The sequence below is a fragment of the Suillus plorans genome (genome assembly GCF_016647745.1).
Source record: "Suillus plorans strain S12 chromosome Unknown HD556scaffold_38, whole genome shotgun sequence".
In the NCBI taxonomy this organism is placed as follows: domain Eukaryota; kingdom Fungi; phylum Basidiomycota; class Agaricomycetes; order Boletales; family Suillaceae; genus Suillus; species Suillus plorans.
The window spans coordinates 76209-101461 of record NW_024537422.1 but is presented as its reverse complement, the minus strand read 5'-3'; the positions used below and the strand labels follow the sequence as shown (position 1 = coordinate 101461).

Here is a 25253-nt window from a genome sequence, read left to right as displayed (position 1 = left end):
TACCTGAGGAGAACAGGAGGTCAACTTCGATCAACACGTCAGCGCTCAACTACACACGGACATATCCTAACACTGAGAGGATACCGCGGTGTTATGATAATTGAGAACCTTCGTGGACAAGGCGTCCTCATGTATGATCCGAGCCTGTTCTGGCTGGTACGAACTTCAAATCCCTTCTCTCCAAGTTGCTGTATCGATTGCTTATGCGAGGTCCTCATGAGATAACTCAATCCAGTTGGATTGCATGTAGGTGGACCAGTAAGTAGATTGTCAAGCCCGTCTGATACTTACAAAGAAGTACGATTACGCCTTATCATGGCTTGGTTGTAACGGCCCAAAATGCCATTCGTTCTGAGGGGTGACGTTATAAGGGAAGGGATAGCATAATTTGGACTCTCTTACTGAACAATTCGCTTCTAGGTCTGAAACTAAACGAGGTCCTATCGTATCTCTTTAGCAAAGAGCCAATGGCAGTGACATAGTAGCAGCCTCATATGGCTAGAACAGACGTAAGTCGCGAATGTTTGGTGCGGAAGTAGGAAACTTACTGTCCCGACTCGAACCTCTCGCAAACATCATCTCTAGAAGGTGGAACCATGCCAGTGGGTAAGAAACTCGGAGTGTGATCGTCAGTGCTCGTCTTAATCGATTCAACAATGTATAATTACCTGTAAACGGATAGTTGAACTGCAAGATAAAAGAGCTCAAGTTGGAACGTACGTAGTCAAGCCCCTGCTAGTATTTACGCCATCCAGTGACCACCCACATTATTCTGCAAGATCACATAACGATAGCTCAAACACAGTCGGACATTGATAGGAAAAAGCCAGAGAAGTGATTGAATTCGAGGAACCCCGGACAGAGCCTCAGTGTTATTAAGCGCAAACTTCGTTTGAAGCGTTAATGAGGCGTTTGTGCGGGCCCACCTTTCTTTCGAAAAGCAAGAAATGTGCTGCCGTGGCATGCTGCGGATATAGTAGGGTCGAAACACAGGATTCAGAACAGACGTCCTGCCGATATGAAGACAGAGACAGACTAGTACCAGTGTTGATCACGATTCACGATAGATCAAAAGCTCAATTTTTGCTCGTTGCCATCATCAAGAGTCTAGGGGGGCTCATTGTAGTGCTTATTGTCTGTCTGAGGAGGGGCTCGAAATCGATGATGGCCTGAAATCGATGGGATTGGTCCGACACAGATTGGGAACGGGCCGTCCGACGTTAGTCAGTATATGATAGAATGGAGCGCATAAACGTACGTGGGCAAGCCAATGGAAAGTTGAAAGTATCAAGCTAGGCGCACTTGACGGATATTGGGTCTGCTTGCTCGCGGAGCATAAGTAAAGTGCTCCTGAACCAACTTATTGGCGGTCCTTAGCGCACAGCCTCATATGATAGTCAGTAAGTGCTGCATGTGACCACATTTACTAGAATCTCAATTTAGACCCAGTCTAAGTCAGGATCCATTTGGTGCGTCACTGTCAACAAATATTTACTTGTCCAAGACACTAAGCTCATTGACTGAGTCCGTCCTCAATTATCTGCTTTTTCGTGCAAATAATAAGGGTCCCAGAATCGATTTCGACACACCAACCTGAGCTAGCCTGTGTGCTGATGCTGTAGCTCTATGATGTATTAAACCCAATACGTCTTCTCGCAACCCTTTCCTAATTCGAAAGCTAAACAGCAATAAGACTTCATAGTAATCAAGAAGAAAATCAATACCTCTCTCGGATATATTGCCTAGTTGTAGCGATTTTCGTGCTTGAGACGGTAAACAAAAGCCTCTGGTGTGACAGGTGTTATACATAGTGATCTACCAGGCCTGTAATGACTTACTTCTCTTGTGAACGTAATGAGATCCAACATCCTCGCGCCCCGTGTTGCCGCTATCGCTGTTGTCACTTTCGTCGGTTGAATGAAAGGCAGTGGACTTGGAGTTGCGGGAGTTGGAACTTCTCTTGTGAACGTAATGAGATCCAACATCCTCACGCCCCGTGTCGCCGCTGTCGCTGTTATCACTTTCGTCGGTTGAATGAGAGGCAGAGGACTTAGAGTCGCGGGAGTTGGAACTTCTCTTGTGAACGTAATGAGATCCAACATCCTCACGCCCCGTGTCGCCGCTGTCACTGTTGTCGCTTTCGTCGGGTGAATGAGAGACGGAGGACTCAGAGTCATGGGAGTTGGGGCTTCTCTTGTGAACGCGATGAGATCCAACGTCTTCACGCCCCGTGTCACCACTGTCACTGTCGTCGCCTCCATTGGTTGAGTCAGAGACAACGGATTTAGAGTTGACGCGGGAGCTGGGATGTCTCTTGTGGGCATAGTGGGATCCAACATCCTCGCGCCCCGTGTCGCCACTGTCTATTGTGTTAGACCTTCTCTTGTGGGCATGGTAAGATTCAGCCTCCTCGCGCATCCCGCGCTCCTCACTCCCTGTGTCATCATTATCAATGTCATTGTTATCGTTGGCTTCGCCGCTTGCATCAGCATCGGCGGTGGAGTCAGAATTAACGGACTTCTCGTCGGAATCGGAGTCGTCGGAATCAGAAGCAACGGACTTATCGTCGGAATCAGAGTCGGAAGAGTCAGAAGTGACGGACTTATCGTCGGAATCAGAGTCGGAGGAGTCAGAATCGACGGACTTATCGTCAGAGTCGGAGGAGTCAGAGTCAGAGGAGCTGGCGGGATGAGGAAATGGGAGGAGAGACAACACGAGAAAATTAGGTGCATCACCATAATCAACCGAGTCAGGTGTATCAGGCATATCGCCAAAGTCAACCGAGTCAGGATCATCAGGTTTATCAGGTGTATCGGGCATCCCAAGCCTGGGTTTAAGATGACCAATGAGGTTGGAGGAAAGTTCCTGGCGCTTAGCCAGAGCTGCATAGTGTATCAGCATCACTCTCACCGACAAGAATGGCACGAGTCCTCAGTGCTCACAAGTATGTTTTTTGACCAATTTTGGTGTTGAATGTGACGCCGCAATAGCAGCAAATGTAACGAGTGTGGTGAAAATGAGCGTGAGCTGCATGGTTGGAATTGGAGTGAGTATTCGGGTGTTATGGTCGAAGGGATCATCTAGTCAAAATCGCGAGGGCTTTTATTCGCCATGAACTCGGATGTATCGTGTTACGACTGGGATCGGTCGAGCTATCAGAGTCCGAATGGACAATCGGCGATGAGCCTGATAGACGAGGGTCTTCTCTCGAATGAGAGGATCAAGGGTCTAGGCTAAGACGAGTGTCGATGACTCTCTTAGAATCATGGTTCTTAGGCAACAAGGTTGGAGACCTTGTTGAAGGAATGTTCCAGGTAAAACCCAGTAGATTAAAGTAAGGAATACAATCGTGCATACTATGGTCTATATAGGAAATGTTCAAGCGGAGCTTGTAAATGTGTTACCAAGATAAGAGCGATAGGGCGGACGGCCCGCTTGAATAAGAGATAAGAGTGATAAGAGCGATAGGGCGGATGGCCTGCTTGGATAAGAGAACAAAGGTATGGACGGCCCATTTGGTATGTAACAGAACAAAAAGAAATGATAGGAGTAAATGTTATCGTAACATATCGTAAGAAGCAAGGTTATTCGGATACCTTCCAACTTGGCACTTACGAGGCATCCCTTCTATGTCATACTTCGAATCCGTGTTTGGCTAAGGTGAACTTCAAATGCCTTCTCTTTCTATCACAATTTACCTCTACTTGGTCTTCAGGAATAACTTGACCCAATCAGATCTCATGAAGGCGGAATATATCGGCAAACATTTCTAAAAGGTGACATTAATAGTAGTCGAAGGCATTGAATAAATGTCAAAGTTCAGACTCTCTTACCGAATCATGTCTCAAGAGTGCGGTTCCATGGAACAATGCAAGTAGTAGGCTACATCCCATCTGGTATGAAGAATTCTGATTAGAGTAGACTCATTTAGTATGAAAGCAGGAAACTTTCCTTACCGTACTAGTATGTACAGGTTTGCAACCCTGTAAGCCCCATGGCACACAGAGAGCCTTGCAAGAGGACTAGTGGTAGCACAATTTGGAGCTGTAAATGTCGGCGCACGACATAACAAAGTGGGGTTACCTGCAAGCGAATACTGATTACTGAACCATTGAGTAGGGCGCTCGAAGTAAAACCTACAGCCAAACACCCTGCTATAGTTCCAGTGCTGAAAGGGTGATTAACCTGTTCTACAAGGTCGCTATATATCAATGAGACAAATAGCCAGACAACCGTGAAAAGATTGACCCATGACTAAACAGTATAAACTGAAGGAATACTTGGAGTCCTGAACTGAGGAGAGCATGCCTTACTCAATGAAAGCGAATTCAAATCAATGGGGTTTGATTGTCTGTGACAGAGAAAGATAGTAGGATTTGATCATATCATAGTATATGTTCAGAACTGAAGTGCTGACGACTCCTTCAAGAATCACCTTACATAATTACCCACGGGCCACGATCAATGTCGACCATCCCATAATAGTCATGGTACATATTAGTACTTGTTGACAGAGTCAAGTTTGCCTGCCAGTGGCACCGTCTCACATAATAGGTAGCTCACCGTTGGCTACACGGCCTCCTTTGCGGCGCCGGGCTCACCCAGTCCTATTCACCATCACCCTCGTCCTGTTCATCTTTTTCAGTTCATCAACCTTAACCTTCCTATCTTCCGCGTTCTCTCAATCCGATTCATACGAGCTCGACCATCGCTCCGAAATTCTTGCCAAATGTGCCTATACACATGCAACACCCGGGCCTCCACCCCATTTCCATGCACGGACACAGAGTTTCCGCTACGCAGAGAACACGAAGCCTGCAGCGCAGAATGACTCCTCTGTTGCAGTTCGACGTCGTAGGGGGTGAGTCTGACGTTTTCTGTCTAGCAGCCCTGACTGATAAACCGATTATTTTTTAGTCCCTTCCCACACAACTCTCTCTTCTCATCTTCACGCATCAAACAGTTCGACATCCACACCAAACCCTTTGAATCGCTAGCCGTTGCTCCCAATGGCACCAAATTGGTCATTACGTCATACGACAACACGATATAAGTTCTTTGACTTGGCCACATTCAAACCCATCGGTGAGCTACTCAAGCATCCTGGCACTGTCTTGTATGCGGCATTTTCAGAGGACAGCCAATTCATCGCGACCGGCTGTGAAGGTGACAGCCTCATTCGCACAAGGACAGTTCCTCTGAGCGAGTCCGAAAAAAGGAGTTACAGGCAAGCAAATTCCATCTTTTTTTCACCATCCCTAAATATTCTTCCAGCAGGAGACCATCCCAAACTCTCCATCACCAGATGATGAACTTCCGCCGAGATTCTTTGATAGTGTTAGTCTTCAAATATTTAGCTACATCTTGAGGCACGCCGGCTGAGCCCATCTCCAGGTCGACACAAATTATCCACCCCGCCGCTCCAACTACCTCCCATACAGTGTGCTACAGCAATCTGCACAACAGTCTCGCGTTATGGCATTATTAAATCGTCTACCATTTAGCAGGCAAGCACAGCAAGCACGCCCGTCAGCCGAACGTCTTCGCTACCCCCAAAAGATCACGCAGCTCCTTCAGCAACACCTTCATCTCCGTCGGCCGATACCCAGTCCGAGCCAGCCAGTCAATGTCGCAGCTGCACATGGTAACGAGGTAACGTGACCCCTCTTACTTCTCGTTCCCTCTTTGATTGACACTCCACAGCGCGTCATTGCTGATGGCAGACTGAGGATGCCTCCTAAATGGGACTTGGAGCCCTTACGGTCATCACCAGAATAATGGTAGCAATACTCATGCTCGCACTTAGCTCATTGTGCTCTCACTTCTATTCACTTACATGTCTTGATTTCTCACTATGTCCGGATTGACTGCTTTGATCTCAAACATCTAATATATGGATACTAAAGCTAATGCCACGGTTGCGCATCATCATTGCTGCGTATTCCAGGACCTAGAATATAGTCCCTTGTCTTTAAAAGGTTTGTGTCACTCGTCAATTGCGTCCTGTTTTTGAGTCTTCACCTCCATGTAAATTTTACCCTCCCTTTCGACCACACTTTTCATTTTTGTTCCCAGAACATCTGAGACTACCTTTCTCCTTGTCTTTAAAGGACATGAGCGACTGCGTTTCTTGATCTCCATGTAAATTTCCCCCTCCCTTTCGAACAGGACGTAAGTGGAGCATCTGCTGCTTAATTGTTATGGACGTAATAGCGAGTTCAATACAAGGGGAAGTCGATATCTCTATGTAGCTGGCTGGTGGCAGAGAAACAATGTCAGTATAGCAGAGTAACGGCGGAAGCTAGAAGACTGTACCAGACCGCATGGATTTTGTCCTGCAGTTTGGGCTTCTTGCGTTGGCGGTCAATGAAGTTCATAAAAATCTTGTTGTCGCCAGCTTTAAACTCCTGACTATTGTGGACAGAAGGTAGTTCATTTTCTGGCGCAATCCATTCCTTGCAGATATCCACTTCACCACGCGGGTATTCATCAATACACTACAAAAGGATGGGTGAACATCAGGAATTATCCTCATGTGGCACTAATTCATGGACTCAACCACTCCATTTGTTTTGAATGTCTGTTGGATTAGTGGTGTCATTCCGACTCTGGTCTACGAAGTGGATGCGTGAGCGTCTATGCTTGGAGACAATGCCAGAGACGGACCTTCCCTATTACCAGTAGCCGGAATCTCGGGCAAACCTTTAGAATATCGCTGCTAGTCGACTGCAGCTGCCTGGGATCAACAATCATGATCGATGTAGACAAAACCTCTTTGTGGTCTTCCACGGCAATGTGCCTATAGTATAGCAACAATGTACAAACAAGGAAACCTGCTCAGTGGTCACCCCACTGTGTTACAATGTTCTGAACGAGTTTCTCCCAGTGTGTGTGGAGCTCACATGGCGAGATCAAATGTTGCGCTGAGGTGTTTGTCTTGTTCCGAACAGTGGTAGAACGATGCATTCACTAACATGAATAGTCTCTGCAGCCTTGCCAAAATTTTGGTACCCAAGCTTACAAGGACAGCTTGTGACAAAAGCAAAGCTGCGTATATACCACTATAGCAACCAATATGAAGAGTGTCGTGTCTGCATGAGGACGAGCTTACTAGAGTTGCTGGTTGGTAGTCGCATGCACCTGGTCAGAGGAGGCAATACTGGTTGTTGCGATGATTTGAATTGTACAAGCCCAGTTGACGGAAGCTAGCACACGTGATTAGGAGGAGACTGTTGAAAAAATGGAACCCGTCTTACCGACTCCTGTGATAATCCCTATGGTGTTCGAATCTGCAGATGAGTCAGAACTGGCTGCATGTCACATCGAAATGCAGGACTTACAGCCAACTATCCACAACAGAAAATTGCGGCATCGTGGAGAAGCAAGAGAGTAAGTCCAATAGTATAGCTAGATTGTGTTGAGTCAAGTGTGAAACAGCGACAGCGTCAATGACATACACCGCCGGAAGTAGGTGCTGCTGATGCGAGCTCTGCCATCGCCATCCCAGTGCACACGATAAAGGGGCAAGCAAATGCCCACTGCGCAGAGAAAATGTGAGATATTTACGAAACAGGAATCCTCACGTGTGATGAATGCTTACACCCCAAACCATCGCGAAAGGCCCACCGTTTGGTATTGCATAGAAGAGCACAGAACTGAACGAATTGTTATCATTAGCGATGAGATTTTAATTGGCTTGCGTCATAGCAACGGCTTACGCTATTGAAGGAGCCACTCCAACAAAGCTGAATGCAAGTCCAGCCACCTGCAATTGTTAGCTTGTGTCGCGTACACAGAAGAGTCTGAAATCAAGCTCACCTCTAGCGGAGTGAATTCCCTGTAAAACTCCTGCTTGTATCCTAGCTTGGCGAGAGTCGTTTCATCTGCACTTGGTTGCGGGTGCAACTTGGAAATCGCTGAAGCTCTCAGAGTTGTCATATTGCACCGTTGCAAGTGGGTGATTTCGACTCAGCCTGAACCACTAATGGTGCAGTATTAAAAGAGATTAATAGTCGACGGGGAATCACCAGTCAGTATTCACATTACCGTAACGACTGAGATTCCCTGATGCATAGTATATGTGGTTCTGTGGTTCCTATTCTGCGATCCAAACAAAAGTTGAACCAAACCAAGAGATAAATGAAGTTTATGCCCACTTACGGTTCGGACTGCGGAGCGGACACTGGCTGGCCTATCTGAATTTGACGTGCGTGGTCAACTTGGAAGAGTACTGCACCTCAACTAGCATGTCTCTAGCTGTGCAAACTGATGAGTCGTACCAACGCCACATTGCAAATTGAGGATTCTGTACTTGCCATTTTTGGCATGTGATACAAAGTCCGATGATGGAGGCAGAGTACACAGTGCACAGTGACTGCTTCACGACCAACATTTATGTTACGCACCTGGATTGAATTCATCTTTCTTCATATGAAAATACTCACTTTGGGTAATGTGCACTGCAGGAACAAATATAATCTCTCGACCTCATTTTGGTACTTAAAGCACATGGTATATCTCATTGCCATAGTACGTCCACCAAATTTGCCTCTCACCCACACTCATTCTCTATCAATATGACCATAGTCTTAAACGATCCCACTTTGTGGCCGATCATAAACGGATATCGTTATTCCAGCTATATTGTAGGTTCGTGCAGAGCTGTTGAATGTTGAAGCTGACTCATTCTAACCTTAGCTGCAGTTTTGCAGTTGCCACTTTTGTTGGAGTGACGTATGATTGGGGTGAGCATCATGATATTAAAGGACTGCCGCTGATATCCTAGAACTATTTCAGCACTTTCGTTCGGACAGGAGGTATGTCAATGCTATGGCTAGGGTGACCATCTCGCTAACAATGGTTTTATACTAGGTCGAACTGATCTGGGTGAGTGGAGTATCATGTCAGAGGAACACACATGAATGCACACTTAATTCCAGGGTCAACGCTGGTCCCTAATGACAGTTCTGTATCTTGGTGTATGCGGCTTATTGGTTGTAGTTTCCATGCTATGCTGACTTAAACGTATCCTAGGTGCGCTACCTTGGAATCTTATGTACTGCGTATGTTCGGAAGGTCAAATAACCAATGTTGTATTGATTGTCTATCTCTCATAATCAGTGTAGCTATGTTGAGTATGTCTCCTTAGTATATTCACTGCCTTCGCTTCTCCTAACCAATGGCATGCAGACTGTCTTCCAACCATTTCGCTAACAGATACGGTGAGTTTCCTGCACAGATGCATATCATCCCCCTTCAATTGACCGTGGTGTCCTGTAGGGGTCAGTGTAATTCTTTACTAACTTCTTGGTTCACTAATGACTGCTACACTATACTGCCACAGATGTGAGTCCATTTTGGAGTGTGTGCTACCCGAGGCTTGTCACTGACTGAATTTGTTAGGCATTATTTCATACATCGTACAGCTTTGTGTCGGTGGTTTAATATTTCCAATACTGGGGGGTGAGCTTGGCACTTGCGACAGTTATTTCCTTGACTGAAACATGCTGCAAGTCGTCATGATCACTCGGTTATATGCTATGTATCAACGATCCAGAAAGATACTGATATTTCTCAGTGTCATCTTCCTGGCTGACAACATTTTTAACGGAGTGGCTGTTGTAATGATAACTCTATATCTTTCAGGAGGTACACTTAATTGTGGATAAAAATAAATGTGCATAGTGCTCATTGATGAATACCAGAGGAACTTATTCTTTCTGGCACTCATCAGTGCTCGATTGACTTTGGAAAAGGTGGCTTGCCTTTGGATCTTATTATTTGGATACTTGGAACAGCGTGGGAGGTCCTCACACTATGTCTCGCAATCTGGATTGCTGTAAAGCACTTCAGGGAATTGCGACAATATTCGACAGGAAGTATCACCAGGGACTGTTTCACGGTATTGGTGAAAGCTCACGTGGTCTACTTTGTGAGGTGAGCTCATGGTGTGATCATTATTCCTCTTACTGAAGGTTCGGTGGTGGTAGCTTTGTTGCTACGTCTTGCTTCCAGCTCGTATTTGATTTCTCTGTAGTACTCTCAGCGGTATGTCAATATTTTACTGACCTCTGCGTGGGATCATGGTTCATCATTTCTATAGGACCAAAATCCCCTGAAAGTCCAGAATTATTCTGGATTTCTTCAAATTTTCTTAGTCGGGCAGATGTGTGTGCTGGGACCGCGCCTGATCCTTAGCGTTCGAAAATATCACACTGAGCTCGTTGCCAACTCTGATGCAGCAACCGGCATGACCTCAATCGCTTTCCAAGAGCGTGTGCATATATCGACTGGCAATAGTGTGTGATGCTCGGTGAAGTTAATGGTTCTCTAGTACTCTCCAAGGAGCAGGGAAATTTGCTTTTATTTATTTGCGCTTTCGTGATGGCATTGATTAAGTTCATTTCAAGTGTTTCGAGGTATATTTCAAGGAGTCATACAAAAGTTTTCGTTATAGTATTTAGTCAATATACACGCTTTAATCCAATATCCCGAACATCTCTAATGGCACTAGTCTATATGAACACTACTTATACATCCACCGCTGAAACATAGATATCGGCATCATGATCCTTCCTCTCCGATATAGAATCTTCATCTTCGTTTTCACCTCTGATGGCCGGTGTAAAGTTGGATATGGGTCCAGTGTACCAATATATGCCTCCGTACACCGGAAAATAATACCAGGAAATTGCCAAAAACATGAACCCTGCAAGTACCACGACTGTATAGCTCATCTGCTGTATCGTTGTTTGCGGGCCCGGGTCGCGGGAAAGAAGAAAACAACAGGACGTAAGTGCAGCATCTGTCGCTTGATGATTATGGACATGATAGCGAGTTCGAGACAGGAAGAGGTCTATCTCTCGATGTAGCTGACTGGTGGCAGAGACCGCCTCTGGGACGGCGTTGGTATGGAGTCTAGGTATGGGATATGCAGTTCATATATACAATGTACATGAAAGAAATAAGTCACTGATTTAGAGGTTTGAGGTGAGCGGATCGGGAGGGAGCTAGTAGATAGGGACAATATATCTCAGTCTATATTTTGGGACTCTAAGTCCATGTACAGTACCTAGTAGATAGGGACAATATCTACTCGTTTGAATCAGTGCGCGTTCTAAAGTAAGTTCGAAAGTAACAACTCACATCTCAGTCTATATTTTGGGACTGAGATGTTCGTTCGATATCTATGAAGTTTATAAGGTAAAACTGGCGCGATACGTATATTAGCGTTGTAAGGAGAATGATAAAGTGAAACATTGGTATCTAGACATCGAGTGACACTCGACGTCTCTTTTCTCGTGCCTCTGTCAAACAGTCGCGCTCGTACTACGTGGCGTCGTCCGAAGCATCCGATACGACCGAACTCAACACTCCCCCTCGAGCGGGACCGAGTGACATCATGGTCCTGAGCTTCTGGAAGCGCGGTCGTGGCAACGGCTTGGTGAACGTGTCTGCTACATTGTCATCAGTAGGACAGTAGCGTAATTCGAATGTTCCGTTCTTGATATGCGCACGAACGAAATGAAAATGTATGTCGATATGCTTCGTGCGCGCGTGGAACTTGCTGTTCGACGCTAACGCAATCGCGGACTGATTATCGCAATGAATGGGGGTAGAGCCATGGTCTTCGTCGTAGAGTTCTTTGAGGAGAAGCTGTAAGTAGAGTATCTCCCGCGCAGCAGCCGTCAAGGCTATATACTCTGCCTCCGCGGTGGACAACGCTATAATTGGTTGCTTCCTCGAGCTCCATGCAACAGGGCCGCCGTTTAGCATAATCACGTACCCAGACATTGAGTGGCGATGGGGCTGGGAGGCCCAGTCTGCATCGACGTAAGCTTCAAGTCCTCCATCTGTTCCCCCCAACGTTAACCCGTGGTCCGCTGTACCTTTGAGGTAGCGCATAGTGCGCTTGGCAGCTTTCCAGTGCACCCTGCCGGGGTTGCGCATGAACTGGGATAGCGTGGCCACAGCGAATGCTATGTCGGGCCTCGTGCTCGTAGCAGCGTACATGAGTGAACCAATGCCACGCTGGTACGGCACGTCCAGCATGTCAGCGAGTGCGGCATGAGTATCGGGAGACTGCTCCACCGACAATGTGCAGCTAGCGTCCATTGGGATCACTGCGCTCTTCGAGTCGGTGAGATGGAAGCGTTCGAGTATGGTACTGACATAGGCGTGTTGGGAAAGGGTGATGGTGCGCTCGGGTCGGTTCCGTTCTACCCGTAGACCCAATAACCAGCCGAGTTCGCCCAAGTCGGTGATTTCGAAGTACTGACGGAGGTGGTGTTTGAATTCGGTGATGTGTCGCAGGTGTTTGGATGTGACCGCCATATCGTCGACTGAGACGGTGACCACCATGTGTTTGTCAGTCTCGCGTATGTAGTAAATGGCTTGGTCAATTTGCGAACACGTGAATCCCATCTCTAAGAATACACTTGCCAGTTCTTCCGACCACTCGAATCCCGCCTGCTTTAACCCATACAAACATCTCTTCAGCTTCAGAACCTTGCCCTCATCTCCAGCCTTCAGGTATCCAGGAGGCGCTCTCATGTAGATGTCTTCCTTGATCTCGGCATGCAAGTATGCGCTCTTGATGTCGACTTGGTGAATTTCCCAGTCCTTCTGGGCAGCCATAGCGAGAACGGTACGTATAGTGGGCATGTTGGTGGTTGGAGCGAAAGTCTCCGAGTAATCGAGGCCGTGCTTCTGACGTTGGCCGTTTGCCATGAGTTGGGCACGCAGCTTGAGTTTCTCACCATCCGGGCCGTGTTTGGTGGCCAAGACATAATGGCAGGGTATGACGTTAGCATGACGTGGTACGTTTACCACTTCCCAGGCTTCTAACTTCTCAAGCTGACTAAGTTCATAGTCTATCGCCTCTTGCCATTCCACCGCATCTGGACCGTTCAAGGCTTGCTGGAGCGTCGGTTCAGGCTCTGCTGCTGCTAGAGCCCAGTGGGTAAGTGGAGCGTCGTTTCCGTCCTCGTCTGGGACAGTCGCTATAGAAGCTGACTCCCCTTCATTCAGGGCCTTGTAGTACCCGATTGGAGGGCGAACACGCGTTGCTCTGGGGGCAGTAGGTTCGGGGAGTGGTGTCTGGAGCTTCGGTGGGGTAGATGGTGTGGGTGTCAAGACGTGCTGATCGTTACTCGCTGGCAACGGCACCTTCTCCCCCTCGATCAGTACGTCTGCAGCCACGGTTATAGTTGTGGGCACGAAACTAATGTTTCGTTCTACAGAAATGCGACGCTTACCCGGCCAGTAGACCCAGTACCCTTTGCTCTGGTCGTCCACGCCTATAAAAACCGCCTCCTCCGCCCTTGCCTCCAGCTTCCCAGCGTCCTGTAGGTGGACATACACCTTTGCGCCAAACTCGTGGGCCTGGGCCAAATTGGGACGGCGACCGTGCACCAGGTCGAATGGGGTGTGTCCTGGCGTTGCCCTTGAAGGTAAGCGGTTACGCAGCCAGCTGGCATAGCTGACTGTGGCAGTCCACAGGAACTTGGGCACGTTATGTGCCAGCAACATCGCGCGTGTCAACTCGACTAGCGTCCTGTTGAGGCGTTCAGCGACGCCGTTCTGCTGGGGAGAGTCGTGTACGGTGAGTTCTCGTTTGATACCCTGACCTGCTAAGTACACATCGAATTCTGCACTTAGGTACTCTCCTCCCCGGTCGGAACACAGAGTCTTAATCTTCACGTCATGCTGCCTGGTGAGTCATGCTTCATATTGTTTGAAAGCTCCAAGGGCCTCACTCTTGTGCTTCAGGAAGAGGATGTGCGTTTCGCGGGAGTAATCGTCAGTGAAGCTCATGTAATATGAGCTCCCACCTATGCTAACAGTTTGCGCAGGTCCCCAGAGGTCAGTGTGGATCAACTCGCCATACGTCTGCGCACGACATTTCGACTCCTTTGGGAACGGCTGCCTTGCAGCCTTTCCCTTCTCACACGCCTCGCAGAATTCTGGTTCCGAGGCGGAGTCAAGCTCAACGCCTTCCACCAAGCCCTTTTCGACAGCGGACTTAACTGCCGAGTGCGATACGTGTCCCAGTGCACGATGGAGTTCCCCCAAGGTGACTTTTCCCTTGGCTAATGCAGCATGATGCTCGTGCTGACCCGCAATGGTGTATAGGCCGTCGACGTGAGATATTTCGGCGATTACTTGCCGTTTGGGACCCGTGGACAAGATCCTGCAGTTGGTCCCCTCGAAATGGACTGCTAATCCGGCGGCCATTATACGGTTCGTCGCCACGAGCGTATAGCTCATCTTTGGCATGTGCAGTGCGTCCTTGAGGGTGACTCTGGTCCACTTGGATCCTAGCGGTAAGTGCATTCTTACATCACCGCGACCTATGGCACTAATTATTGAGCCGTCTGCAGTTCTAATGTCGAGGGGTTTGATTGGGGTATAGGAGATGAACTCGGCTCTGTTTGGGCAGAAGTGGGAGGTAGCGCCAGAATCAATGATTGCCGTGCGGTTCTTTTCGGGTGAGTCGTTTTCTCCAGTCATAGGCACGCTGTCTATTAACGCGAAGGCGTAGTTATCCTGGGAGTCAGTGGCGGCTGCTGCTGTTGCAGCAGTCTTGTTCTGTCTCGCCTTCTTCTGACGTGGGCCCTGCCCTTCCTTGCCGCCTCCCTTCCTCCAGCAGTCACTCTTGTAGTGGCCTTTCCTATCGCAGTTGTGGCACACCACGTCTGCGTTCTGCTGGTTGGAGTTGCCAGTATCACGGCGACTCCCTTGGGTGGCTCTAGCTGTAAAAGCTGAGTTACTCCCTTTCTTCCCAGTTCTACGTTCTGAGAGCTGACGGTGCTCGTATTCCTCAGTGACCACGCTGATCAACTCATACGGGGTAAGCACCTTCGTGGCTATTTTGGCCGCTGCGTTTATTGACGAGACCAACGGGCGGTAGGATTCGGGCAATGAGCCCAACGTGATCACGTAGAAATCGCGGTCATCTATACTAGCGCCCATGCCCGCAAGCAATTCTCGGAGGCGTAGTGTTACAATAACATGTAACCGAGAACCCCTCCTACGGAGGTCACCATGACCTTAGCCCCTATCCCGCCTATACACCGTCATTGGAAGACTTACCAACTCAACGGAGACTCGTAGAGACGCCTAGAACGGCCTGGATGCCATTAGATGACCTAGACCAGCCTAGGCAACATCTGGACGGACCTAGATGGTCCTCGACCCAGATCATGAGGAAGCTCTGCCTCATGGTCAGAAGAGAAGCCGCATGCCGCAGCATGCGCAGTTAAACTACAAGGCATGTTCAGCCTTGAGGACTGATAGAAGAGGCGTGCAATGCCTCATGTACAGATAATCGCCCGCATGGCATCAGATAAGATGCCCTTGTATAGACACACTCATACCTATCTACCGAACGTAGTATTGGTCTGTGCACACGGACGACAGTATATAGAGCAGACAGAATCATGTATATTCCCTACTTGATTCTACTAGGTTTTCATCAGAACTTCCTCTGTGTGATCATCCCAATCACTCAGTCTAAGCCGCACCTAAAGGAAAGCCGACGCTACCTTTAGTGGAACCCCCGAACCTCTCATTCGAGAGAAGATCCCCGTCTCTCCAGTAGCGAGCCCGCTATCAGATTAGGCAATCCGCCTAGGGAGAGCTCGACCTATCCTAGTCGTAACACGTAGTTGCTCCCCGAAATGCGCTTTAACATCGCCCCCTTCCTCGCATCTCAATTCCTGGAGTCTGCGGCGGAGGTCTATCTGGACCAATTCAGTTTTCCCTTCGTGGATCTTGCAAACCTCGTCCCAGATGGAGGCTGCGCTGCCTAGGTTTTGGATCCGGAGCAAGAGCTGATCGGAAATGGTACTGAATATTTGTTGTTTTACCAGTGAGTCCTTTTGCTGGTATTCGTCTATCTGATCGTCTAGGTCCTCGATTTCCGCATCCGTTGGCTTCGAGCCGTCCTTCTTCCTCGGTTTCCCAGTCGATGGGTCAACCTCGAAAGGGACGGGCTTTTTCTTATGACCATCGATATATCGCATCAGGCCTTGAGCGCCAATCGCCGTCAACATTCTTCCCTTATAGGTTATCCAATTCAGGCCGTCGTCGGCGAGCTTTGGGATGTTGAAGAGCGCGGAGTTGGAGCTGGGGAGCGAAGTATCCATGGTAGTAGCAGGGCTCATAACCTTTAGAGGTTCGAGGCGAGCGGATCGGGAGGGAGCTAGTAGATAGGGACAATATATCTCAGTCTATATTTTGGGACTCTAAGTCCATGTACAGTACCTAGTAGATAGGGACAATATCTACTCGTTTGAATCAGTGCGCGTTCTAAAGTAAGTTCGAAAGTAACAACTCACATCTCAGTCTATATTTTGGGACTGAGATGTTCGTTCGATATCTATGAAGTTTATAAGGTAAAACTGACGCGATACGTATATTAGCGTTGTAAGGAGAATGATAAAGTGAAACATTGGTATCTAGACATCGAGTGACACTCGACGTCTCTTTTCTCGTGCCTCTGTCAAACAGTCGCGCTCGTACTACGTGGCGTCGTCCGAAGCATCCGATACGACCGAACTCAACAACTGAGTGACAGGGTATCTCATCATAACGAACTCATGGCTGATGCGAGTTGGAACGACGACAGATCCACAGCAGCTTACTACAATTTCTTCTGGCCCGCTTGTCGAGGCTTGTGTTTGTGTGGGCCGTCCTTGAGACACCTATGCCACAAATACAGGCTGACCTGGTCGCATTGAACTGTCGACCACACCACCATTCATACATAGTAGCATGGCTGCAGCTGCTTCCGCGTCAGATTCAGGGACAATGCCGTATCGCTGCAGATTGTTTTGCAATGGCAATGCGAGAGATTGCTGCGACAACTAGAAGTACTTGTTGTCAGTAGCAGCACTCTTGCATAGAAACAAGAGTTTTACCCGGAAGAAGTTGTTGCATGGGTCGTCATACGCCTCTTCGATGAAGTCACCGCCTCCCGTAGCATCAACCTGCGACAACAATGTGAGAAAAGCAAGACAGGAAGTCAAACATGAAAGTACTGACGTCAAGGCATGATAATGACGGGGAGCTAGGCCGAGTTTCCTGTTGTATGCTTCGCCTGTCGCTTTCCTGAAGTAGTGTGGCTGCTGGAAGCTGAGAAGTTATATCTTTGAGCATCCATAGAGGGAGATTCTGGCAAGACTAACTTTTCTCGCTGACGCTGCGAAAAGCAAAAATGTGAAATCGAGGCTTTACCAAAATAACAGTCATCGTGCATACGCAATTGATGCCTTAACATTAAGACTGATATCTACTCGCTGGGCCACCATCATTGCTAATGCTGCTTCTTGGCGACATATTTTTCAACGTTCGTGGTTGTAAGATCGACCAGTTGTCTTATCGTGCTCTCGTACTCTTCGTTCGCTATAATAGTATGTCAGCATCGGGGACTAGAGAATTTAGACCCCTTTACTTGAAACAGTTGCGTGCAGGATGTCGCTCCCAGCTACTTCCTTAAGCGGCTGAATACACAATTTATCCAATGTGTTAACTTTAAGCTCTTCGAGCGCGACTTCATCATATTGGTCGGAATCAACAGCTTCGAGCTCCAATTTGTTGACAAAAACGTCATGCTTGGTGAAGACAGCAATGATCGGAACTAGACTTAAAATATGAGTCATGAGAAACGAAATGCAAACATTGCACACTATCGCCTAGTATCTCCTTCCTCAATTTGAGAAATTCCTCTGCTCCGCTCTCAAGCAAGCGTCCATCGGCATGAGGTATCGAAAGGCAGAGCCTTCAAGCAGTATCAGTATGTCAGAGCGGCAGCGGAAGCCAGAAGACCGTACCAGACCGCGTGGATTTTGTCCTGTAATTTGGGCTCCTTGCGTCGGCGGTCAATGAAGTCTCTTGCAGTCTTGAAAGTCTTGCTATCGCCAGCTTCAAACCCCTGACTATCATGGAGGACAAATAGTTCATTTTCTGCCGCAATGAATTCGCTTTCGATATCCGCGTCACCACGTTCGTGTTCAGAAACATGCTGTAAAGGACATGTGAACGTCAGCAACGGTCCCCACGTGACAGCATTTCACGGACTCAACTACAAGTATTTTGAATGCCTCCTGGATCAGTGATGACTTTCCGACTCCGGTCTACGAAGTGGATGCGTGAGTCGTCTACACTTGAGGACAATGTCAGAGACGGACATTCCCTATTACCAGTAGCCGGAATCTCGGGCAAACCTTTAGAATATCGCTGCTAGTCGACTGCAGCTGCCTGGTGTCAACAATCACAATCAATATGGACAAGGATGCTCAGTTTGCTTCTGAGATAAGAGACTAACATACTGACGATATTGTGATGACAACAGTCATCGTCCCCTCAGTCATCCTATACTCTAGTATCACATAAAGCTATGAGTTTGATGCGACACAGCTGGAGGCGAATTGGTTCACCTTGTCTGCCGTTGTGATCCTCTGCATTAGACAAGATGTCCTTTCTGTTTAATGAAAACTTCTTCGTGGTCTTCCGCGGCAACATGCCTATAGTAAGGTAACAGTGTACAAACAAGGAAACCCGCTCAGTGATCACCACACTGTCTTACAATGTTCTGAACGAGTTTCTCCCAGTATGGGAGGAGCTCACATGGCGGGATCAAACTTTGCGTTGAGGTGTTTGTCTTGTTCCGAGTGACTGTGGTGGATCTCCTGTCGACGCGAATCAAACTTCAACTCGGCAAAATCGATTTTCTTGCTCGAAGTATCATCAAGGCGGATGACAATACCTGGGAAGAAAAATGTTAAAGGGTGAAATATATGGCAAGTAGGAAATCCTTACTGGAGATATGGAGAGAAACAGAGGAAGCGACTGTGGTAGGGGTATTCTCCGACATTTCCTTCAAAGCGATGAGAGTCAATGTGAGAACGGGTAAGGAGGAATGATGACGGGAGAAAACCGAGTAGTAGCTCTGGGACGCGACTCCCTGAGCGCATGTTCGCATGTGCCTAATGCATGCACATGACTTTAGAGGTGCATGAGGCGAGCTCGGTGTTTGTTCGTAATGGCGGCCGCCATGACCAATTTTCCAAAGACCCCTGGTAAAGGCAGCGAGGCCGAATTTTGAAAAATTCGTACTCTAGGTTTGTATACAACACTGTATGCTGTAGAATACATATGTATCATTTTTGTATACCGTTGACTTCACAACAGTATTATACGAACACTTCTTATACATCCAGCGCTGAAACATAGATATCGGCATCATGTTCCTTCCTCTCCGATATAGAATCTTCGTCTTTGTTTTCACCTCTGATGGCCGGCGTATAGTTGGATATGGGTCCAGTGTACCAATGTACGCCTCCGTACACCGGAAGATAATACCAGGAAATCGCTAGAAACATAAACCCTCCAAGTACCACGACTGTATAGTTCATCTCCTGGGCCGTTGTTTGCGGGGTCGCGGGAAAGAAGAAAACAAATATCATGAAACTCATCCACACCACAGCGATCACAGAGACCGGAAAGCTCTGCAGAGGCATGTTAGTTCAAGAATACATTGCGCCGATTAACCCACCAGTTTCCCAAGATAAAACGGACCGGGTTTAAAATCATTCTGGAACACAAAGCGGTTCGTGATCGGCGTTATGTAGGCGATATACGACGCGGTGATAGCAATCGTGAATACCGCATCGATGGCTTGGGTGCTTACGAACGACAAAAGTCCGATTGCCAGAGAGCAGATGATTTCGAACCAAACTGTGTTGACGGGTGTTCCTGTGTAGCGATTGATCCGGTACAAATACCGTGAAAAAGGCAGGGCTCCATCACGAGCAAATGCAAACGTTTGGCGAGAGCCGACCAGGAGGCAGTTCGATGCCACCATGTACCTGCTCTATGATTAGGCTGGGAATATGCTACACGGCACTAAACGTACTCCGCTATAATAACGAGACACCATAGAGCCAGGGCCTTTTGCTGCCCGAGCGAATTGAATAGGATTTGTGCCATAGGCTGGCCAATAGGGCTATTGAAGATGCTGCCGACATCAGTGCCCATGCAAAAAGCAAGGGAGATGTTGACTCCTAAATTAGAATATGTCATCAAGATCAGAATGGCATGTCATTCATTTTACATACCGCAACCAAGGACAGCTGATACGGCAATAGAACCGACCTGACTGGAATAAATACAAAAATCGATCATTTCTAGTGTCACTTACTATTGCCCATGGGATAGCCATAGCGGCATTTGAGGCCTCCTCGCTCATGTGAACGCTAGCATCATAACCCCCTGGTGGGTTAATGATGGTCATGGAACAATGATTCGAGAGAATATGGTCTAACCTATGGTATAAAGAGGAGCCATTAAGCTCAAAATAAATGCGAATCCGGATGGCCAGCCGGCCACTACAAATAACTGTGAGCTACGAGCGTAATTTGACGATGAAACATACGGTTAGTGAAATCCCCTAGCGCAAAATTTGCGCTGTTTCGATAATCCGGTGGCGTTGCGATTGGAAGAGCGATGATGATTATGAAGCAAAGGCTATTGGAGGATTTGAAACAATGATCGTGGACGAACTCTACGACACCTACCATGCATTCACCGACGTGAATAGCCTCTGCAACCTTGCCAAAACTTTGGTACCGAAGCTTACGAGGACAGCTTGTGATAAACCCAAAGCTGCATATATACCACTATAACAACCAATATGAAGAGTGTCGTGTCTGCATGAGAATGAGCTTACTAGAGCTGCTGGTTGGTAGTCGTATATGTCTGGTCAGAGGAGGCAATACTGATTGCTGCAGTGATTTGGATTGCACAGGCCCAGTTTACGGAAGCTAGCACGCGTGATCAGGGGGAGACTGTTTGAGAAAATGAGACCCTTCTTACCAACTCCCGTAATCATCTCTATGGTATTCGAATCTGCAGATGTCAGCACTGGCTGCATGTCGCGTCAAAATGCAGGACTTACAGCCAACTATCCAAGACAGAAAATTGCGGCATCGTGGAGAAGCGAGAGAGTAAGTCCAATAGTATAGCTAGATTGTATTCAGTCAAGTGTGAAAAAGCGACAGCGTCGATGACATACGCCGCCAGAAGTAGGTGCTGCTGATGCGAGTTCTGCCAACGCCAACCCGGTGCACATAATAAAGGGGCAAGCAAATACCCACTGCGCAGAGGAAACGTGAGATATTTACGAAACAGGAATCCTCACGTGTGATGAAAGCTTACACCCCAAACCATCGCGACAGGCCCACCGTTTGGTATTGCATAGAAGAGCACGGAGCTGAACAATTTTTCGTCATTAATATACAATTTCGATTGGCTTGCGCCATAGTGACAGCTCACGCTATAGAAGGAACCACTCCAACAAAGCTGAATGCAAGTCCAGCCACCTGCAATTGTCAGCTTGTGTCGCGTATATGGAAGAGTCTGAAATCAAGCACACCTCTAGTGGAGTGAACTCCCTGCGAAATTCCTGCTTATATCCTAGCTTAGCGAGAGTCGACTCATCTGCACTTGGTTGCGGGTGCAACTTTGAAATCGCTGACGCGCTCGGAGCTGCCATGTTGCACTGTTGCAAGTTGGCGATTTCGAATGAGCCTGAGCTATTGGCCACGCGGTATAAAAGAGATTGATAGTCAACCGCGAATCACCAGGAAGCACTCTCAGTATCCACCTTAGGTGACCATAACGACCGAGACATCCTGATGCCATACATGTGGTTCTGTGTGGCCTCTCTGCGACCCAAATGAAAATTGAACCAAGATATCACTGAAATTTATCCCGACTTACAATCGAACTGAGGACACCAGCCTGTCTGCGTCTGGTGTGCGTGGTCAATCAGCCAGGGTCGAACAAACGAGAACTTGAGAAGGCTAGGTCGACATCCAGTCATGGGCCTTATGCGGGACAAGCGTGGTACAGGTAACAGCAGCCTACCGTAACCTCTACACACCTCTGCTGTCAGCAGAATAAGCGTTCTGGTTCTTGACTTTTTTGCGCACTTGAACTTCTCAGGCTTGCATAGCTTTCGCAGACGGTCGTGGCCGTGTTTCAGTACGATGAGACAGTGAAATATGTCTTTGCTGACTCTGATTCATGGTGAATGGGTTCCGTACTATGTCTCTGAGCTTAGAGTCACCGAGAGTTAGGGGATGAACGCGTGCTTTGAAGTTTTAGCAGAACATTCGAACTTTATATTTGGCCGCATCAGTAGACACGTCAAAATCATGTCATCATCAAATTCACACATTCCTTAATTGTCAGTCTATTACATAACAAGGCAACTAGACGTTTGTCGAGCTTTTTACAGGCAGCTTCGTCGTGGCAAGGAGTGAAACTTGCCATGACCAATTTTACAAAGTCCTGCTAAAGGCAGCGAGGCCAAATTTTGAAAAAACTCGTACTCTAGAACACACTGTATGCTAGTGAATTACATATGTATCATTTTTGTATACCATTGACTTCACGACAATCTTATATGAACACTACTTATACATCCACCGCTTCAACATAGATATCGGCATCATGTTCATCCTTCCTCTCCGATATAGAATCTTCGTCTCTGATGGCCGGTGTGTTGGATACGGGTCCAGTGTACCAGTGTACGCCTCCGTACACCGGAAGATAATACCAGGAAATCGCCAAAAACATGAACCCTCCGAGTACCACAACTGTATAGTTCATCTCCTGTACCGTTGTTCGTGGGGTCGCGGGAAAGAAGAAAACAAATATCATGAAGGTCATCCATACCACAGCGATCACAGAGACCGGAAAGCTCTGCAGAGGCATGTTAGGTCAAGAATACATCACGCCGATTAACCCACCAGTTTCCCCAGATAAAACGGACCGGGTTTAAAATCATTCTTGAACACAAAGCGGTTCGTGATCGGCGTTATGTACGCGATGTACGATGCGGTGAGAGCAATTGTGAATACTGCATCGATGGCTTGGATGCTTACGAACGACAAAAGACCGATTGCCAGAGAGCAGATGATTTCGAACCAAACCGTATTAATGGGCGTTCCTGTGTAGCGATTGATGCGGTATAAATACCGTGAAAAAGGGAGGGCTCCATCACGAGCAAATGCGAAAATTTGGCGAGAGCCGACCAGGAGGCAGTTCGATGCCACCATGTACCTGCTCTATGATTAGGCTGGGAATGCACTACACGACACTAAAACGTACTCTGCTATAATAACGAGACACCATATAGCCAGGGCCTTTTGCTGCCCGAGCGAATTGAATAAGATTTGTGCCATAGGCTGGCCAATAGGGCTATTGAGGAGGCTGTCGACATCAGTGCCCATGCAAAATGCAAGGGAGATGTTGATTCCTGGATCAGAATATGTCATCAAGATCAGAGTGACATGTCATTCCACATACCCAAACCAAGGAAGGCTGCTACAATAATGGAACTGACCTGACTGAGATAAATACAGCAATTAGTCATTTTTGGTGTTACTTACTATTGCCCATGGTATCGCCATAGTGGCATTTGAGGCCTCTTCGCTCATATGTACGCTAGCATCATAACCCCCTGGTGGGTTAAAGATCGTCATGGAGCAATGATTCGAAAGAATATGGTCTAACCTATTGTATAAAGAGGAGCCATTAAGCTCAAAATAAATGCGAATCCGGATGGCCAGCCGGCCACTACAACTAATTGTGAGCTACGAGCGTAATTGGACGATGAAACATACAGTTAGTGAAATCCCCTAGCGCAAATTTTGCGCTGTTTCGATAATCCGGTGGCGTTGCAATCGGAAGCGCGATGATGATTATGAAGCACAGGCTATTGGAGGTTTTGAAACAATGATCATGGACGAACTCTACGACACCTACGATGCATTCACCAACGTGAATAGCCTCTGCAACCTTGCCAAAACTTTGGTACCGAGGCTCACGAGGACAGCTTGTGATAAACCCAAAGCTGCGTATATACCACTATAACAACCAATATAAAGAGTGTCATGTCTGCATGAGGACGAGCTTACTAGAGCTGCAGGTTGGTAGTTGTATATACCTGGTCAGAGGAGGCAATGGTGATTGCTGCGACGATTTGAATTGTACAAGCCCAGTTTACGGAAGCTAGCACGCTTGATCAGGGGGAGACTGTTTGAAAAAATGAAACCCTTCTTACCAACTGCCGTGATCATTTCTATAGTGTTCGAATCTGTAGATGTCAGCACTGGCTGCATGTCGCGTCAAAATGCAGGACTTACAGCCAACTATCCACGACAGAAAATTGCGGCATCGTGGAGAAGCGAGAGAGTAAGTCCAATAGTACAGCTAGATTGTGTTCAGTCAAATGTGAAACAGCGACAGCGTCGATGACATACGCCGCCAGAAGTAGGTGCTGCTGATGCGAGCTCTGCCAACGCCAACCCGGTGCACAGAATAAAGGGGCAAGCAAATGCCCACTGCGCAGAGGAAACATAAGACGTTACAAAACAGCAATTTCCACGTGTGATGACAGCTTACACCCCAAACCATCGCGAAAGGCCCGCCGTTTGGTATTGCATAGAAGAGCACGGAGCTGAACGGGTTTTGATCATTAATGATACACTTTTTTCAATTGGCTTGCGCCATAGTGACAACTTACACTATAGAAGGAACCACTCCAACAAAGCTGAATGCAAGTCCAGCCACCTGCAATTGTTAGCTTGTGTCCCGTACATGGAAGAGTCTGAAATTAAGCTCACCTCTAGCGGAGTGAATTCCCTGCGAAATTCCTGCTTATATCCTAGCTTGGCGAGAGTCGCCTCATCTCCACTTGGTTGCGGGTGCAACTTCGAAATTGCTGAAGCGCTCGGAGCTGCCATATTGCACCGTTGTAGGTGGGTGATTTCGAATGAGCCTGATCTATTGGCCACGCAGTATAAAAGAGATCAATAGTCAACCGGGAATCACCAGGAAGCACTCTCAGTATCCACATTAGGTGACTGTAACGACCGAGACGCCCTGATGCCATACATGTGGTTCCGTGGAGCCTCTCTGCGATCCAAACGGAAATTGAACCAAGAGATCACTGAAATTTATCCCGGCTTACAATAGAACTGCGGACACTAGCCTGAACCTGACGTACCGCGTGCGTGGTCAATCAGCCAGGGTCGAACAACTGGACATCAACGAGAACTTGAGAAGGCTAGGTCGACATGCAGTCATGGGCCTCATGCGGGACAGTACAAGTAACAGAAGCTCACCGTAGCCTTTACCTACTCTGAAATTTTAGCCGCATTGAACAGACATATCAAAATCAC

At 47.6% G+C, this 25253-nt stretch overlaps 8 protein-coding genes across 8 annotated transcripts; 2 read left to right on the top strand and 6 right to left on the bottom strand.

Annotated features, from left to right (window-relative positions):
- Nucleotides 1–1634: 1634 nt before the first annotated feature.
- Nucleotides 1635–3033, bottom strand: HD556DRAFT_1482179 (uncharacterized protein; the record flags this gene model as incomplete). Its single annotated transcript, XM_041308645.1, has 3 exons — nt 1635–1678; nt 1839–2882; nt 2943–3033. 3 exons carry the CDS (start codon nt 3031–3033, stop codon nt 1635–1637), a joined length of 1179 nt encoding a protein of 392 aa, XP_041158817.1.
- Nucleotides 3034–3839: 806 nt separating this feature from the next.
- HD556DRAFT_1444658 (uncharacterized protein) lies at nt 3840–5778 on the top strand (the record flags this gene model as incomplete). The annotated part of the gene is made up of 6 exons (XM_041306821.1): nt 3840–3850; nt 4559–4861; nt 4918–5023; nt 5275–5337; nt 5395–5652; nt 5704–5778. 6 exons carry the CDS (start codon nt 3840–3842, stop codon nt 5776–5778), a joined length of 816 nt encoding a protein of 271 aa, XP_041158816.1.
- Nucleotides 5779–7317: 1539 nt separating this feature from the next.
- Nucleotides 7318–7938, bottom strand: HD556DRAFT_1239610 (uncharacterized protein; the record flags this gene model as incomplete). The annotated part of the gene is made up of 5 exons (XM_041298058.1): nt 7318–7407; nt 7458–7538; nt 7601–7655; nt 7719–7765; nt 7819–7938. The coding sequence occupies 5 exons, from the start codon at nt 7936–7938 to the stop codon at nt 7318–7320; spliced, it is 393 nt and encodes a 130-aa protein (XP_041158815.1).
- Nucleotides 7939–8376: 438 nt separating this feature from the next.
- Nucleotides 8377–10306, top strand: HD556DRAFT_1528071 (uncharacterized protein; the record flags this gene model as incomplete). Its single annotated transcript, XM_041309369.1, has 13 exons — nt 8377–8649; nt 8712–8744; nt 8797–8816; nt 8872–8886; nt 8940–8978; nt 9034–9062; nt 9121–9134; nt 9403–9462; nt 9514–9529; nt 9578–9648; nt 9705–9936; nt 9990–10047; nt 10103–10306. The coding sequence occupies exons 1-13, from the start codon at nt 8577–8579 to the stop codon at nt 10304–10306; spliced, it is 864 nt and encodes a 287-aa protein (XP_041158814.1). The 5' UTR covers nt 8377–8576.
- A 223-nt stretch (nt 10307–10529) lies between these two features.
- HD556DRAFT_1381080 (uncharacterized protein) lies at nt 10530–10802 on the bottom strand (the record flags this gene model as incomplete). Its single annotated transcript, XM_041303243.1, has 1 exon — nt 10530–10802. A coding segment is annotated over one exon (273 nt), but the record flags the coding sequence as incomplete, so codon positions are not given.
- Nucleotides 10803–17246: 6444 nt separating this feature from the next.
- Nucleotides 17247–18507, bottom strand: HD556DRAFT_571088 (uncharacterized protein). Its single transcript, XM_041310983.1, has 8 exons — nt 18441–18507; nt 18329–18382; nt 18192–18261; nt 18087–18137; nt 17835–18025; nt 17691–17782; nt 17456–17641; nt 17247–17406 (listed from the first exon to the last, which is right to left on the bottom strand). Coding segments are annotated over exons 2-8 (681 nt in total). The 5' UTR covers nt 18331–18382; nt 18441–18507; the 3' UTR covers nt 17247–17317.
- A 704-nt stretch (nt 18508–19211) lies between these two features.
- On the bottom strand, nt 19212–21556 carry HD556DRAFT_1239701 (amino acid/polyamine transporter I; the record flags this gene model as incomplete). The annotated part of the gene is made up of 14 exons (XM_041298063.1): nt 19212–19511; nt 19559–19871; nt 19919–20066; nt 20121–20157; nt 20204–20274; nt 20328–20390; nt 20438–20529; nt 20580–20681; nt 20732–20825; nt 20927–21026; nt 21077–21157; nt 21220–21274; nt 21337–21383; nt 21437–21556. The coding sequence occupies 14 exons, from the start codon at nt 21554–21556 to the stop codon at nt 19212–19214; spliced, it is 1623 nt and encodes a 540-aa protein (XP_041158811.1).
- A 926-nt stretch (nt 21557–22482) lies between these two features.
- Nucleotides 22483–24815, bottom strand: HD556DRAFT_1444652 (amino acid/polyamine transporter I; the record flags this gene model as incomplete). The annotated part of the gene is made up of 15 exons (XM_041306820.1): nt 22483–22770; nt 22818–23130; nt 23179–23326; nt 23377–23413; nt 23460–23530; nt 23584–23646; nt 23694–23785; nt 23836–23937; nt 23988–24081; nt 24134–24166; nt 24216–24282; nt 24333–24413; nt 24475–24529; nt 24596–24642; nt 24696–24815. The coding sequence occupies 15 exons, from the start codon at nt 24813–24815 to the stop codon at nt 22483–22485; spliced, it is 1611 nt and encodes a 536-aa protein (XP_041158810.1).
- Between the last annotated feature and the right edge of the window lie 438 nt (nt 24816–25253).